Genomic DNA, 17,366 nt, shown 5'->3' with positions numbered 1-17,366 from the left:
AGCTGGGAGTGCAGCTACACCAGTGCACTGAATGATATCTGTTTAAATTCCTTGTTGAAAGACAGTGCCGTTCTGTAGTAGCAGAGTAGGCTGAGAATAATGTACTAGATCACGGAGTGACTTGTTGGTCTACATCATTGTGAAGAAAGGTCAAGTGAAGGACATGGGATTTCTCAAAAGGGAGCAAGAGAACACAGTAAATTGAGACTCACTGGGAAACCGACATGCCCCTTTGAGCAATATTTGTTCAGGACTTTGAGCAGATCGCTGCATGCTTTGTTAGTTAGGCATGTCATGATGAATAGAAGTAGGAAGTTGAGAAAGGAGCAATGGCTTACATTTGACAAGGTTTCAGGAGTTGGAGGAAATAGTGCCATCGATCTTTATTTCAGCACAATGAGGCAAGAGAAATTGCATTAATAAAGTCCCTAATATTTACTCAGAACATTCCCAAATTGCTTCACAGCCACAATAGTAATTTGTAACATGTCACTGCTCTGTAAATGAGTATGGTAAGTTATTTGCAAATACTGATATCTTGAGTATTATATAAATGACCTGTTTTTTTTCTTGTGTTTGCTTGGGGAAGGAATGTTGACTTAGACATGAGGGAGAAAATTTGTTCCTATTCTTGAAATAAGACCTCAGGGATCTTCAATTTCCATCTGTAGGAGGCCCAATTTAACAGCTCCCCAAAATAGAATAATCCAGCACTCATCTCTGCCAAACTTAAGTATCAGACTAGGTTATCTAGGTCAAATTCTAGTGGCTTTGACTAGGAACCATAACTTTTTAACTCAGGGAAGATAATACTAAAATTATGTTAGCACCTTAGAGGAGGAAGTGTGGGCGATAAAAACGTGTAGCTCAGAAGGTCTGAAGACAGATTGTAATATCAATCAAGATAAATTGACAGATAAGAATTGGGGTGACAGTTGTCCATCAGATAACAATTTTTCTGGAATTGGAGATGCATAAAATGTTCCTCTCACTGGCCAACGTGACGCAAACCATCAGAATTCTCCTTAGATCAATAGCCACTGTGAGTTAGGATTCACACAGAGAATCCAGCGGCACAGTGGTTAGCACTGCTGCCTTACAGCACCAGAGACCCGGGTTCAATTCCCGCCTCAGACAAATGTCTGTTTGGCATTTGCACATTCTCCCCGTGTCTGCGTGGGTTTCCTCCAAGTGCTCCGGTTTCGTCCCACAGTCCAAAAATGTGCAGGTTAGGTGAATTGGCCATGCTAAATTGCCTGTAGTGTGAGGTGAAGGGGTAAATGTAGGGGAATGGGTCTGGGTGGGTTGCTCTTCGGAGGGTCGGTGTGGACTTGTTGGGCCAAAGGGCCTGTTTCCATGCTGTATGTAATCTAATCTTAAGGTTTTCTCCAGCCTGTATCACAGAGTGTCTGATGATCCATTTTTCAGGCCAGCCAACAGAGACTTTACCCTACTTGAGCATGTAATGCCTCACCAAAGGTACAGGAGATCAGACCGTCAATGAATATCCTACTCAATGAAAGGAATTGTGACACCCTTTTGTCTTGATCAACATTGAGCATTTCTTTTTAATGCCAAATTGTGGCACAATTCCACTGAAAACCAATGATGGTCTAGAGAAAGGAAAAAAAAACATACATGAGCTCACATGCACCTTGCTCCCCACTGTTACCCTTAGTGTGTCTGCCATGTCTAATGGTTTTCTGTTCCTCTTTGATAGGTGTTGCTATTAGCACGTATGCTAAGTACTGCTATCGTAAACTACAGAAATCGGCCCTGACTGGAGCAAAGAAGGTAATCAAGATTCTTCATTCTTTTTACCTCATATAAATTATGCTGATGTGCTCATATGAGTAGTTCACCATGTTTGTTCATTTTTCCAGCATTCCCTCGTTTCAAAATTTGAAAAGTAAAGCACCTGATGCTTTAGGAAGAATAACATTGTGAAGGAGAGTGGGGTTGGGCAACGAAAGGAGCGGGCTTGGGTGGAACACTGCCAATGGTGAGGTTCATTGACTGTTGAGCTATATTGATAACCAGGTCAGAAAATGATGAGATTGAAGACAATTGGGTCAAAGGCTGCACTGATTCAGTCCAGCTGGGTGTGAAAGCTCGATTGCCGTAGCAGGAGATAGTAATTCATTGGGTCTAGCTGGGGAGGAATTACTGAGCCTACCAATCCAAGAGAACTGATTTAACACCAGAACAAGGTGTACCTCAAGGGCACTAGTTGATGACTGCTGAGAGGCAGTTATGAATGGTGACTGTGATACGTTTACCAAAATCAACTGTTTCAGTGTTGTAATGATCCTTGTACGCTAATGTAGGCCCTGTGAAAAAGTTTGGAAGACCATGGTCATTTATATCACTCAACAAAATGCCTAGACAACGATGGGAAAGTGACCTGGCTCATCTAACCACCTTCTGACCAATAGGTGAAATTGGAAATTGCAGTGGAGTGACTTAGTTAAGACAGTGATGAATATAATACCCAGAATTTCATGATCCAATAAGTTGGAATTCCAACACCTTGCATATATGTTCTGTACATGAATGAGTATCTCTGTGGTGGGATTCCAGCGGCACTGGACACCTTGCAGGATCTTGCTGAAGTGGCCTTTCCACACACACACTGCATCTTCCCAACACAAATATGGTGCCATGATCCAACAGATTTGGGTTCAAAATGATCAAGCATTGAGCCAAGGGAGGAACTGTTGCATATGCTGACATGATTGACTCCATTTCGGGTGGCATTTGTCACAAACGCATTCATCCACACATATACAGAGTTAAACACTATAAATTCTTTGTTCTTTAATGGAAAGAGGACATCGCTGACCAGGCAGTGTTATTGCCCCATTCTTAATTGCTCAGAGGGTGATTAAGAGTCAACCGTTGCTGTGGGTCTGGAATCACATGTAGGCCAGATCGAGTAAGGATGGCAGTTTCCTTCCCTGAAGGACATTAGTGAACCAGATGAGTTTTACTGACCAGCAAGATTGGATTCATGGTCATCATTAGACTCCTAATTCCAGATATTTTTTATTGAATTCAAACACCACCATCTGTTATGACGGGATTCAAACCCAGGTCACCAGACATTAGCTGGGTCTCTGGGTTGTCAGTCCAACAATAATATTACTAGGCCATTACCTCCCCATAATTTGGCTGACTTCTCAGATCAGGCTACTTCTCCTTTTAGCAGTGTCTAGTTCACATTAGCCCTGATTTTGATTTAACTCACTTGGTGAGAATAGGTCCAGATCTGGGCCCAACAGAGCTATAAAGGTAAAAAAATTATGAGGGCAGTTTAAAAACATGGAGATTAGAGCATTCAGCCCTTCAAGCCTGCTCCACCATTTATTATGATCATAGATGATCATCCAACACAACAGCCTGTTCTTGTGTTTCCTCCACATCCTTTGATCCCTTTAGCCCCAAGTGTTATATCTAACTCCTCCTTGAAATTGTACAATGTTTTGGTCTCAGCTGCTGTCCATGCTAGCGAATTCTGCAGGTTCACCACTCTCACCACAGGTGAAGAAATTTCTCCTGATTTGAGTCTTTAATGGTTTACCTTGTATCCTTAGACTATGACCTCTGGGACCATCCTGTTTGCATCTACCTTGTCTGATCTTAGTTTTACCTTCAGGAACTGGTGTATAAGGACACAGAGTTCTTGTTGCACATTCCCACTCTTAATTTACAGCCATTTGTATATTAATCAGTCTTCATGTTTTTGCTACCGAAGTTGATAAAGTCACAATTATCCACATTATGCTTTATCTGCCATGAATTTGCCCACTCACTCAAATTTTTCAAATCACCTTGAAGCAAGTCTGCACCCTCCTCACAGCTGATCCTCCCACCAGCTTTGTGTTATACTACATAGACAAAGTTATATGTGCTTGGTTTGTATTCCCTTGAGTATAGAATTTAAACATGTGACTTATTTGGAACTCAGAATGAAGCAGATGCTTGAAATCTGAAAATGCTGGAAGTATATTATGACAGTGTATGTGGAGAAAGAATTAATTAAGGTGGTTAAGATAGTTTCTCTATATCTACATCATTAAATCCTATCATACTCTATGTCCCCTGCCAGAGAAATCCAAAGTAAAGGGGTTTAATCTTAATATTATTTTAATATGATCTTAATTTTAACATTTTAACAAGCCAAACTGCTTCGATGTGATGTCCAAAAGTGATTGTTCACAAAACGCAACATGGAAATCTAGAACTGTCTCCTCCACTTCCCCAAACAACTAGGAGTTGATCAAAAATTTTCCAAAACCTATGAATATTTTTGATCAGCAAGGCCGTCAATGGATATGGAGCCAGAGCAGGTAGATGTGGTTATTTCTTCAAACAAGCCATGAACTAATTGAGCGGTGCAACAGACTTAGTTGATATTTGAGCAAGGCCACTTACTCTATGAACTGCTACTTCAGGACACATGGAGTGCATGTTTACTGGCGCAAATAATTCATTTGAACTAAACTACCTGACAGGCAATTGTGGTTCACAGTATTATCTACCTCAGTTCCTACTTATTTTATTTAAGGGAAGAATTTTTCTTACTGTTTAAACAGAAGCACTGACTGCAAATTGCAAACAAATGTGAGCAAGCAACTCCAGAGGATTCTGGCTGACAATTGAAATCAGTGTAAGGTTACCATCGCCTTCAGCAGATGTTAATCCTGCCACCATTCATTTCACCTTTTGGCTGCTCATTTGTCTCACATCAAATAAGAGAAAATAATTGGCAACCCTTTTCTTCACAGCCCAGGAGTTGCCTTTAATCTGTGTCTGTTAAGGTCTGCTTTAATGAAGAGCAAATGCCCCTTTCAACAGAAATGTTTTATTGAGCATGAGAGTGCGCTCTGCATCTCTGGTGTGTAATTGCCTTATCAAAGCAGAGGTAGAAATTGAATTAGACACAACTTTGCATAATCAGTCTCAGCCAGAATTAAGAGTGAACAGATTAAAAAGAAATCACATGAGAGTAACTGTTTGCTTTCTAAAGGACTTTAAAACAATAAATTTTTTAAAAATCTAACTATCTTTCATATTACTAGGAGGTCACAAAGCACTTTCAGTGGATTACCTTCATTATGCAGTCACTGATGGTATCCAGGTAAACGTGACACTGGTTTTGCACCAACTAGCAAGTGAATGAAATGGCCAGAGAATCTGATTTTGATAGTATTACTTCACATAGACATCAAGAAAATGCTTTACATTTCCACGTTATCAAACATCTAAAAGGACAAGTGAGAATAGCTATTCTGATATTCAGGTATTGGCCGATTGAAATGGCATCAAGGAATCAGAAAAACACTGAGTTCACACAGGCAAACCTTCAGCGGGTGGATTTGACTGAGTTCTTTGATTAGGTGAAACTGGCTCTGGATGAGGCTAGTGCTGTGAATGCTGTATGTTTGGACTTCCAGAAACCATTTGATAAGGTGCTAGCATTTGGTTAGCAATTTAGAAATATTTGGAATTGATGACTCTATGGCAGCATGGATTAGAAGTTGCCTATAAGATAGGAAACCGAGGGGCAATTCTCCGTTTAGAGATGAGTTGAAGGTGTGTTCCCCTGGGATTGGTGTTCGGACCCTAATATTTTCTTGATTTAAGTAAACAATTTGGCAAAATCTTTAAACTTGCAGATGATACCAAGTGCAGGAGAATAGTGAATCATGACAATGACACTGAACAACTTCACAGGGACATTGACAAGTTAGCCAAATGGGCAGGTATCTAGCAGAGGACTTTCAATGCAAAGAAATGTGAGGTAATGCACTTTGGTAAAAGGAACAATACAGGCTCAATGGTACAACTTTGAGAGGAGTACAGGAGCAGAGGGACCTCAGGGTTCACTTGCATAATTCTCTGAAGGTGGCCAGGCAAGTTGAAATGGTTATTTTATTCACTTGTGGGACATGGGCATCACTGGATGACCAGCATTTACTGCCTGTCCCCAGTTGCCCGGGGAACTTCCTTCTTGAACTGCTGCAGTGCTTGTGTTGTAGATTGACCCACAATGCCCTGAGGGAGGGAATTCCAAGATTTTGATCCAGAAACAGAGCTGGAACAGCGATATATTTCCAAGTTAGGATGATGAGTGGCTTGGAGAGGAGCTTGTAGTTGGTGGTGTTCCGATGTATCTGCTTCCTTCATTCCATTTCCTAGACTGAAAGAGTTGTGGGTTTCAAAGGTTCTACCTAAGGATCTTTTGTAAATTTCTGCAGTGCGTCTTGTCGATCTTGGCAGCAGTGTGTACTGAGTTTTGACAGTGGAGGGAGTGGATTCTTGTGGATGTGGTGCCAAACAAATGGGCTGCTTTTGAGTCAAGCTTCTTGAGTGTTGTCGGAGCTGCGCGCATCCAGGCAAGTGGGGATTATTCCATCACACTCCTGACTTGTGCCTTGTGAATGGTGGACAGGCTTTGGGGAGTCGCAGTATTCCTAGCATTTGACCTGCTTTCTTAGCCACTGTGTTTATGTGGTGAATTCAGTTGAATTTCTGGTCAATGATACCCACAAGAATGTTGATAGTGGGAATTCAGTATTGTTAACAGATTGAATATCAGGAGATGACGATTAGATTGTCTTTTATTGGAGGTGGTCATTGTCTGGTATTTGTGTGGTGTGAATGTTACTTTCCACTTGTCAGCCTGAATCTGGATATTGTCCAGAGTTATTGCATTTGAACATGGACTGCTTCAATATCTTAGGAATTGCAAATCGTGCTGATTATTGTGCAATCATCAGCAAATATTCCCATTTCTGACCTTATGATGGAGGGAAGGTCAATGCTGAAGCAGCTCAAGGTGGTTGGGCCTAGGACACTACCCTGAGGAACTCCTGCAGAGATGTCCTGGAGCTAAGATAACTGATCTTCCAATAACCACAACCATCTTCCTTTGTGCTGGCTATAACCCTAACCACCTGAGAGTTTGCCCCTGATACCCACTAATTCCAGTTTTACTAAGGCTCCTTGATGTCACAGTCAGTTGAATGTCACCTTGATGTCAAGGGCTGTCATTCTCACCTCATCCCTGGAATTCAACTCTTTTATCCATGTTTGAACCAAGGCTGTAATGAGGTCAGGAGCTGAGTGGTCCTGGCATTACTAAGTAGGTTATTGCTGAGCAAGTGCTGCTTGACAGCACTGTTGATGGCACATTCCATCACTTTAGTGATGATTGAGAGTTAAATGATGGGATGGTAATTGGCTGAGTTGGATTTGTCCTGCTTTTTCTGCACAGGATATACCTGGGCAATTATCTACATTGTCAAATCGATGCCAGTGCTGTAACTGTACGTGGAACAGCTTGGCGAGGGGAGTGGCATGTTTTGGAGCACAAGTCTTCAGTACTATTGCCAGTATGTTGTCAGGGCCAATAGCCTTTGCACTGTCTACTGCCTCCAACCTTTTTTGATATCACATGAAGTGAATCAAGTTGACTGAAGACTTGAATCTGTGATGCTGGAGATCACTGTAGTGGTCCATTTACACTTGTCGTTGCTGTGAAAAGGCTGCCAACATCATCAAAAACCCCTTCCACCCCAATAACGCTCTTCTACAACCCCTTCTGTCAGGCAGAAAATACAGATGCTTAAACACACGCACCAACAGGTTCAGGAACAGCTTCTTCACTGCCGCTATTAGACTGATGAATGGACTCTCTAATTTCAAATAATGTTGATCTTGTTAATGTTGATCGGGCCTCGCACATGCCCTGTACGCGTGTAACCTGTATGCCTCACTATGTCCAAGTTTTTTTCACCCTATGATTTGTAGGTCCTTGCTTTCTGTGATCTGCCTGTACTGCTCGCAAACAAACCTGTACTTGGGTGCTCGTGACAATAATTCAAATCAAATCACTGGAAGACCCAAGATGGATCGTCCACTTGACATTTCTAGCTGAAGATTATTGTGAGTGCTTCAGCCTTATTTTTTGTGCTGATGTGCTGGACTGTTTCATCATTGAGGATGGGGATATACGTGCAGTCTCCTCTTCCAGTGAGTTGTTTAACTGTCCACCACCATTCACGACTGGATGTGGCAGGACTACGGAGCTTAGATCTAATCCATTGGTTGTGGGATCACTTAGCTCGATCTCTTGTAGCTTATATTGTTTGCCATTAAAGTACAGGTCAAACTGTTATAACACCCGTTTCGTCAACTCAAATTCGCTGTAATGCGATTGATGAATTGGGGATGCTGGTTCCACAGCACGGATTTTTAAAACGTGTATTGGCTGCAACGTGATTACAGTGCCAACACTTTACACACTGTTTCTAAAGCGTGATTTTTCTCTAACATGGCGTTGCACAAGAATGCTCCTGGCATGCCCTCCTGCACTCTTCATTGAACCAGGGTTGATCCTCTGACTTGATGGTAATGATTGAGTGGGGGATATGCCAAGCAATGAGTTTACAGATTGTATTGGTGTATATTTCTGGTACCGCTGTTAGCCCACAGCACCTCATGGATACCTAGACTTGAGTTGCTAAATCTGTTTGAAGTCTGTGCCATTTAGCACTGTAATAGTGCCACACAACATGAAGGAGGTTATTCTCAAAGTGAATCGGGACTTTGTTTTCACTAGAAGTTCGCTCTTACTGATACTGTCATGGACATATGGATCTGCAGCCTGCACATTGAGATTGAGAATGTTTTTCCCACTTGTTGGATCCCTCACCACTTGCTGCAGGCCAAGTCTAGCAGCTGCATCCCTTGGGACCTGCCCAGCTCGATCAATAGTATTTCTGCCAAGCCACTCTTGATGGTGGACTTTGAACCCCCCCACCCAGAGTACTCTGTCCTTACCACCCTTAGTGCTCCCTCCAAGTGTTGTTCAACATGGAGGAGAAACTGATCCATCAGCTGAGGGAGGATGGTACATGGGAATCAGCAGGAGGGATCCTTGCCCATGTTTAACCTTAAGCCATGAGATTTTGTGAAGTCTAGACTCAATGTTGAAGACTCCCAGGGCAACTCCCTCCCAATTGTATCCCACTGTGCTGCCACCTCTGCTGGGACAGAACAATCCAGGGATGGTGAGGGTAGTGTCTGGAACATTATCTGTAAGGTTTGATTCTGTGAGTATGACTATATCAAGCTGTTGTTTGACCAGTCCGTGAGACAGCTCTCCCAATTTTGGTGCTAATCTCCAGATGTTAGTAAGGAGGACTTGCAAGGTTGACAGGGCTGTTTCTGCCATTATCCTTTTTGGTGCCTAGATTGATGCAAGGTGGCCCATCTGGTTTCATTTCTTTGTTGAGATTTTGTGGTAATTGAGCAACTGAATGGATTTCTAGGCCATTTCAGAGGGCAACTGTGAGTCAACCACATTGCTGTGGGTCAGGAGTCCTGTGTAGGCCGGACCAGGTGAAGATAGCAGATTTTGTTCCCTGAAGGACATTAGTGAACCAGTTTGGTTTTTCAGCAATTGACAATAGTTTCATGGTCATCAGGAGATTCTTAATTCCAGATTTTTTTTTCATTGAATTCAGATTCCACCATCTGTCATAATGGGATTCAAACCTGAGTTCCCAGAACATTATCTGAGTTTTTGGATTAATAATCTAAGAATAAAACCACTAGACCACCGCCTAGGACTAGACAAGGTAGATGTAGGAAAGATGTTCCTGATGGCAGATGAGTCCAGAACCAGGGGTCACAGTGTATGGATACAGCCTGAACCATTTAGGACTGCGATGAGGAGAAATTTATTTACCCAGAAAGTGGTGAGCTTGTAGAATTCACGACCACAAAAACAGTTAATGGGCAAAACACTGAATGATTTCAAGTAGTAGTTAGATATAGAACCTAGAGCTAAAGGGATCAAGCTGAGGAGAAAAGGAACAAGAACAGGCTGTTGAGTTGTTTGATCAGCCAAGATCATAAGGAATGGCAGGACAGGCTTGAGCAGCTGAATAGCCTACTCCTCTGATTTCTATCAACTCTTGATTCAATGCTGAGTACAGTTTTGGATGTCCTGCTTTTAAAAAGGCGGAGAGCAGTGCCCCCTATGCATTTTCCCATTGTGACCCCATTTCAAAGCTCGTAAATTGTGGAGAGTCTTCAGAGACAGCTGTGAAAACAAGAGGTTGGAGTGGGAACATAGTTGTTGTAACTTACTCAGAAGCCCACAGTAGCCATTACAGCTTCAATCCCACAACCCCAAAATCTTAGCTCACTGTTCCATTTGGGTTATTGACCCCCACATTGGAAAGCCTTTCTACAGTGGAACTGGGAAGGTTTAGGAAAATGACACTAAAAAACTCTGGGTAAATGTCAGGAAAGGATTAACAGGCTTGGGCCTCTTCTGTCTAGGGGAAAAATATGGTTGAGGGGTGACATAACAGAGAATTATGAGAGTTTTAAATTTTTGAGAGGTTTTAATCGAGTGGATAGAGAGTGAACATTCCCTTTTGTTGGAAATGGGAAAAGGACATAAATAGAGGTCTTCACTATAAGGTAGTCACCAAAAGATCCAACTGGGAATTCAGATGAAACCTGTCTACTAAAAGAGTGATAAAAATGTGGAACTTGCGAATTCAAAGAGTGATTAAAGTGAGTCATATAGGTGCATTTAAGGGGAAAACATAAAAGCTAGGGAAAAGAGATTATATAGTTATGATCAATTTGGATGATTTGATTTGATTTGATTTATTATTGCCACATGCACCGAGATACAGTAAAAAGTATGGTTTTGCGTGCTAACCTGATCAATCATACCTTACGTAAGTACATCAGGGTAATAGAACTGAATGTACGATATAGTTTTACAGCTACAGAGAAGGTGCAGAGAAAGACCAACTAAAATATTAGAGAGATCCATAAATAAATCAGATAACAGTGAGGAAGAAACTGTTCTTAAATCTGTTGGTACGTGTTTTCAAGCTTCCAGATGAGTATAAATTAGAGGAAGGCCAAACAGAGCATAAACACAGAAATGGACTGTTTAGGCTGAATGAAGGGCACTGACGCTAAGTTTGCAGACCTACAGGTTGGAGGGCATGTAGTGTTGAGCAAGTAAGGAGGCTACAGAAGATAGGGAGAAAGTGAGGACTGCAGATTATGCCCGAAACATGGACTCTCCTGCTCCTTGGATACTGTCTGACCTGCGGTGCTTTTCCAGCGCCGCACTTTTTGGCTACAGAAGACAGGCTAGGAACATGGGCGAAGAAGTGACCGATGGAATACAATGTTGTAAAGGGTGAGATTTTGCACTTCAGGAGGAAGACCAGCAGCTTAGACTATTTTCTAAATAGGAAAAGGTTTCAGAAATCTGAGCACAAATAGGTTTTGGAGTACTAACTCAGGATTCTCTTCAGGTTAACATGCACATGCAGGAACGCATATGCAGTGTTGGCATTCAGTTCAAAAGGGCTAGAATACAAGAACAGAGGTATATTTCTGAGGCTGTATAAGAGTCTGGTCAGACCGCCTTTGGATTGTGAGCAGGTATGGGCCCTGTATCTAAGGAACGCTGTGCTGGCGTTGGAGGGGTTCCAGAGGAGATTTACAAGAATGATCCTGGGGAAGAAGGGTTTTTCATATGAAGAGTGATTGACGACTCTGGGTCTGTACTCAGGGAAGCTTAGAAAGATGAGGGGGGAATCCCATTAAAACTTACAGAATAATGTGAGGCCTGGATAGAGTGGACATGGAGAAGATGTTTTCACTAGTAGGAAAGACTAGGATCCAAGGCACAGCCTCAGAGTGAAGACTTAGAAAATGTTTCAAAGACACTTCAAAAGCATGAGTTGAATGGAGGAAGGAACCTAAAATAATCACTATCACACAAGAAACAATGCTGGCAAAAGATGTTGTAATTAATGTCTGACAAGGAACCAGGACCAGATCACCTACATTGTAGTGCTGTAAGAGAAATGTCAGCAGAGCTATAGAGGCATTAATTATAATTCTCTAAAAATCCATAAACTCTGGAAGAGTCACAGCAGATTGAGAAATAGCCATTATAACTTCTCTGTTCAAGGAAGGAGGGCAACTAAAGCAGAAAACTATAGAGCAGTTTGGCTTATATCATCATAGGAAAGTTGCTAGTATTCATTATTAAGGAGGCTGTAGAAGGGTACTTAGAAAATCATGATGTAATTTTGAAGAATCATCTTGGATGTGTGATAGGGAAATAGTGTTTAAAATCTAATTAAGGTTAGATTAGATTACTTACAGTGTGGAAACAGGCCCTTCGGCCCACCAAGTCCACACCGACCCACTGAAGCACAACCCACCCAGACTCATTCCATTACATTTCACCCCTTCACCTAACATTACGGGCAATTTAGCATGGCCAATTCACCTAACCTGCACATTTTTGGACTGTGGGAGGAAACCGGAGCAAACCCACACAGACACGGGGAAAATGTGCAAATTCCACACAGTCAGTCGCCTGAGGCGGGAATTGAACCCAGGTCTCTGGCGCTGTAAGACAACAGTGCTGCCCACCTTTTGAGAGCTTTTGAGAAAATAACAAGTGGATGAAGGGAAGCCTTTAAATAGGGGAGCACTAGGATTTCTTTATCGAACTTTAGATAGGCCACACTTGGAATATTGTGTACAGTTGTGGTCACCACACAACCAGAAGGATGTGAATGCTTTGGAGAGGGCACAGAGAGGGTTTACCAGGATGATACATGGTAGGGGGGATTTTAGCTATGAAGAAAGGTATAAACTGGGTTTGTTTTCATTGGAACTCAAAAGGTTGAGGAGCGACCTGATAGAAATGTATAAGATTGTGAATGGCATTGATAGAGTGGAAATTTTTTCCCAGGCCAGAGGGGTCAATTACTAGGGACAGAGGTTTAATGTGCAAGGGGGCAAGTTTAAAAGAGCTGTACGAGATTAAGATTTCTACACAAAGGGTGGTGCATGCTTGGGATGTGCTGTCAGAGGAGGTGGTAGAAGCAGATACAAAAGCAGCATTCAAGAGGTACCTGAACAAATCTGTGAATGGAAAGGGAATAGAGGGATACAGATCCTATAAGTGAAGACAGTTTTAGTATGGAAAGGCAAAATGTGTCAGTGCAGGCTTGAAGGGATGAAGGGCCTATGCCTGTGCTGTATTGTTCTTTGTTTCTTTGATCTTTGTTCCAAAAGGTGATTGAAAAGGTGACACATCAAAAATTACTACACAGGATAAGAGCACATGATGCTGGAGATGACATATTACCATGAATTAAGAATTGTTTCCTGTTATCTACTCAAAAGAGTAGAGAGAGGTGATGTGTTGTTTTGCCCTGCCAAACAGTAACTAATGATGTTCCAGAAGGGCTAATGCTGGGCCTCAAATGTGTACAACTACATCAATTTCCTGATAAAGAGACCAAATCTATGGTCGTACATTTTCTGATGACACCAAGATATTCAGAAAAATAAGAAGAAGCAGAATGTCAGCAAAGCGATCCAGATAGGTTGAGTGGGCAAAAATCTGACAGCTGAAATATAATGTAGAAAATGTGAATGTGAAGCGAAAGGCAGATGCTATTTAAGTGGAGATAAATTGAAGACGTCCGTGGTACAGAGGGACCTGGGTGTTCTGGTACATGACTCACGTGCGGTTAATGTGTAGGTGATGCAAGTGATAGGAAGGTAAAAGGAATGTTGAAGTTTATTGCTGGGAGATTGGAACATAAAAGGAGGGAAGTTTTACTGCCATTGGTCAAGTTCTTGATGAGACCATATCTGGAGTCCCATGTATCTTTTTGGTCTCCTTATTTGGAAAAAAGATATATTGTGTTGGAAGCATTTAAGACAATGTCTGCTGTCCTTTCCGGGTTGGAAATGTTTATCTTATGAAATAAATTCAAACAAGCTGGCCCTGTACCCTTTGAAATTTAGTAGAATGAGGGAATCATCTTATTGGATTAATATAAGATCCCATGAGAATTTGTAAGGGTGAATACTAGAAGGATAGTGAGGTAGACTAGAACTAGGAGAATCAGATTAAGGATAAGAAGCCTGTAAATGATTGCTTAGCAGCAAAGAACTTAAACATTGCTAAAAGAAACTAGAATTTGAAGCTTTTGGTCTTGCACTCATCAGAACTATGACACAAGAAACAGACTTGAATAAAGGGATGCCATTTTAGACAGAATAAAAAGAGGATGCTGGTTTGTTGTGCCAGCACTGGCATTTCAGATGCAGCAAAATAGTTAATAGTAAACCTTAATTCACAGACTAGGTAGGTACATTCTGAATGGTCAGTGTATTACCATGCAGATACAGCAGAGATTGGTTGTCCCTATGACCTTTCTATATGAAAAAGTGCAATGTATGTACAAATTCCTTTTCCCTGCATAAAGAGCTCTATGTATTTATATATTTATATTCCTGATGAAGGACTTTTGCCCGAAACGTCAATTTGCCTGCTCCTCCGATGCTGCCTGACCTGCTGTGCTTTTCCAGCACCACTCTGATCCAAACTCTGGTTTCTGGCATCTGTAGTCCTCACTTTTGCCTCTATATATATATCATCAAGGATGCATAAATATATATCACAATGAGCCCAACAGATGATCTTAAACTAGTTCCCAATGTAGCTTAGCATAATCCAGATTATTTAGTAAATAATTTCCTATAGCAGAATCAATCCTAGTGGTGGATATAATTTTCTGAGGCCTGTGCATGCAGGCTGTTTGTGCACAGTCAGTGTGTTACCACCTGTAAATGGTCACTGGGGTGTTTTGTTTGATAAAGCCCCCTAGTCGCTGGGACGTACAGCCTACATACCTGGCACCAGACTGACACCAAAACCCATGTATCACAATACACACGTGCAGGCGCAGAAATCTCCCCTTGGCTGCACAGCAGCATCCTGTTACTGGAGAAATCCATTTGGGGTTTATTGCAAAGAAGCAGCGTGGAACAGCTAGATTAGATTAGATTAGATTACTTAGTGTGGAAACAGGCCCTTCGGCCCAACAAGTCCACACCGACCCGCCGAAGCGCAACCCACCCATTTCCCTACCTTTACCCAACACTACAGGCAATTTAGCATGGCCAATTCATCTAACCTGCACATCTTTGGACTGTGGGAGGAAACCGGAGCACCCGGAGGAAACCCACGCAGACACGGGGAGAATGTGCAAACTCCACACAGTCTGAGTCGGGAATTGAACCCGAGTCTGTGGCGCTGTGAGGCAGCAGTGCTAACCACTGTGCCACCGTGCCGCTCATATGTTCAAATTTCTGAGATACCTTCCCCTTCCAGGGTGCTCTGAGGTAGACTGGGAGAACGCTCAGGCCAGACATGGCACCCTATCATAATTTTAGACAATGTACAACAAATGGTGATTTGATCATCCATGATCATGCAGGATCATTTTGATAGGTATTTAGAGTATGGAATGCACTGCCCGTAAGTTTGGTAGAAGCAGGGTCAATTAAGGCATTCAAGAGAATGTGGGGTGATTACTTAGATAAAAATAATGTAAATGGATATGGGGGAAAAACAGGAGATTGGCTATAGGTAATGCTCATTTAATGAGATGATGCAGGAATAGAACATAGAAAAGTACAGCACAGAACAGACTCTTTGGTCCATGATGTTGTGCCAAGGGTTAATCCTAATGTAAAATAAATTAACTTAACCTACGCACCCTTCAACTCACTGCTGTCCATGTGCATGTCCAGCAGTAGCTCAAAAGTCTCTATTTTCTGCTTCCACCACCACTGCTGGCAACACATTCCATGCATTGACAACTCTCTGCGTAAAGACCTACCTTTGACGTCCCCTCTATACCTTCCTCCTAATATTGTAAAACTATGACCCCTTGTGCCAGTCAATCCTGCCCTGGGGAAAAGACTCTGGCTATTGACTCTATCCATTCCTCTCACTATCTTGTATACTCGATCAGGTCACCACCTCCTCTCCAGAGAGAAAAGTCTGAGCTTAGTCAACCTCTCTTCATAAGGCAAGCTCTCCAGTCCAGACAGCATCCTGGTAAACCTTCTTTGCACCCTCTCCAAAGCCTCTGTATCTTTCCTATAGTAGGGCGACCAGAACTGGACACAATATTCCAAGTGTGGTCTCACCAGGGATTTGTAGAGCTGTAGCTAAACCTCGCAGCTCTTAAACTCAATCCCCCTGTTAATGAAAGCTAAAACACCATATGCTTTTTTAACAACCCTATCCACTTGGGTGGCAGCTTTGAGGGATCTATGTACATGCATACCAATATCCCTCTGTTCCTCCACACTACCAAGAATTCTGTCTTTAATTCTATATTCAGCATACGAGTTTGACCTTCCGTAATGCATCACTTTGCATTTTTCCAGGTTGAACTCCATCTGTCTTTTCTCAGCCCCGCTCTGCATCCTGTCTTTGTCGCACTGTAGCCTGCAATAGCCCTCGATACTATCGACGGCAAATATCCCTGTATCCCATACTTCCTGACTTTATGAATGAGCCTACCATGGGGAACCTTATCAAATGCCTTGCTGAAGTCCATATACACCACATCCGCTGCTCGACCTTCATTGACCTATGTTGTCACCTCCTCAAAGAACTCAATAAGGTTTGTGAAGCATGACCTGTCCCTCACAAAGCCATGCTGACTGCCTTTAATCACGCTATGCTTTGCCAAATAGTCATAAATCTTATCCCTCAGAATTCTTTCCAAAACTTTGCTGACCGCAGATGTAAGACTGACTGGTCTGTAATTACCCTTCTTGAAAAGAGGAACAATATTTGCCTCCTTCCAATCCTCCGGTACGATTCCATGGAGAGTGAGGAGACAAAGATCTTCACCAGCTCCTTTCTCACTTCCCGGAGCATCTCAGGATAAATCTGGTAAATGATGGGCTGAATGGTCTCCTTCTGCACCATAATACTCGTGTGATATGCCTTCCCTCAGCAACAAAGATGGTATCAAGGGCAGGGCCTGGAGTTGATCCCATGAGAACTTCATCTATTTGGTTGCACATGGTGATAGTGAAACTGAACCTAACTGCATGAATTGCTCAGTTCAAGTTTGGAGAACACAGATTCAGACCCCATTGGTCCATCTAGTTTGTCATGATATATACCGTTTAAAGAGGCTTTTGTATGTCTCTGAGTAAGCAAGTTGGCAATGTTGAAAGATGACATGGATATTCTAATGCCCTCAATATGTCACTCTTGTATGAAGGAATTCTCAATAGTATATAACTTTTATTTCTCTTGGGTAGCTCTTGGGTATGTGGTAAGCCATGAGCTTGATTCCTATGATATCTCTCCACAGGTTATCATCCTTACATAAGTCCAATTTAGACCTCTGCAGCTTGCTATTGAGTGTGGCTATTTGGTCAAGTGTATTGGCAGGTTCTATAGATATCAA

General features: G+C 42.2%; 1 protein-coding gene across 1 annotated transcript in view; it reads left to right on the top strand.

The window, feature by feature from the left end:
- Positions 1–17,366, top strand: part of arhgap39 (Rho GTPase activating protein 39) — a 379,768-nt gene that overhangs the window by 264,471 nt on the left and 97,931 nt on the right. Inside the window, exon 6 of the mRNA XM_060825744.1 lies at positions 1,721–1,794. Within this exon, the coding sequence (XP_060681727.1) occupies positions 1,721–1,794 (74 nt within the window). The remainder of the gene's footprint in view (positions 1–1,720; positions 1,795–17,366) is intronic.

Source organism: Hemiscyllium ocellatum, chromosome 5 (assembly GCF_020745735.1).
Source record: "Hemiscyllium ocellatum isolate sHemOce1 chromosome 5, sHemOce1.pat.X.cur, whole genome shotgun sequence".
NCBI classification, from domain to species: domain Eukaryota; kingdom Metazoa; phylum Chordata; class Chondrichthyes; order Orectolobiformes; family Hemiscylliidae; genus Hemiscyllium; species Hemiscyllium ocellatum.
This window is presented reverse-complemented; position numbering and strand designations above follow the sequence as displayed.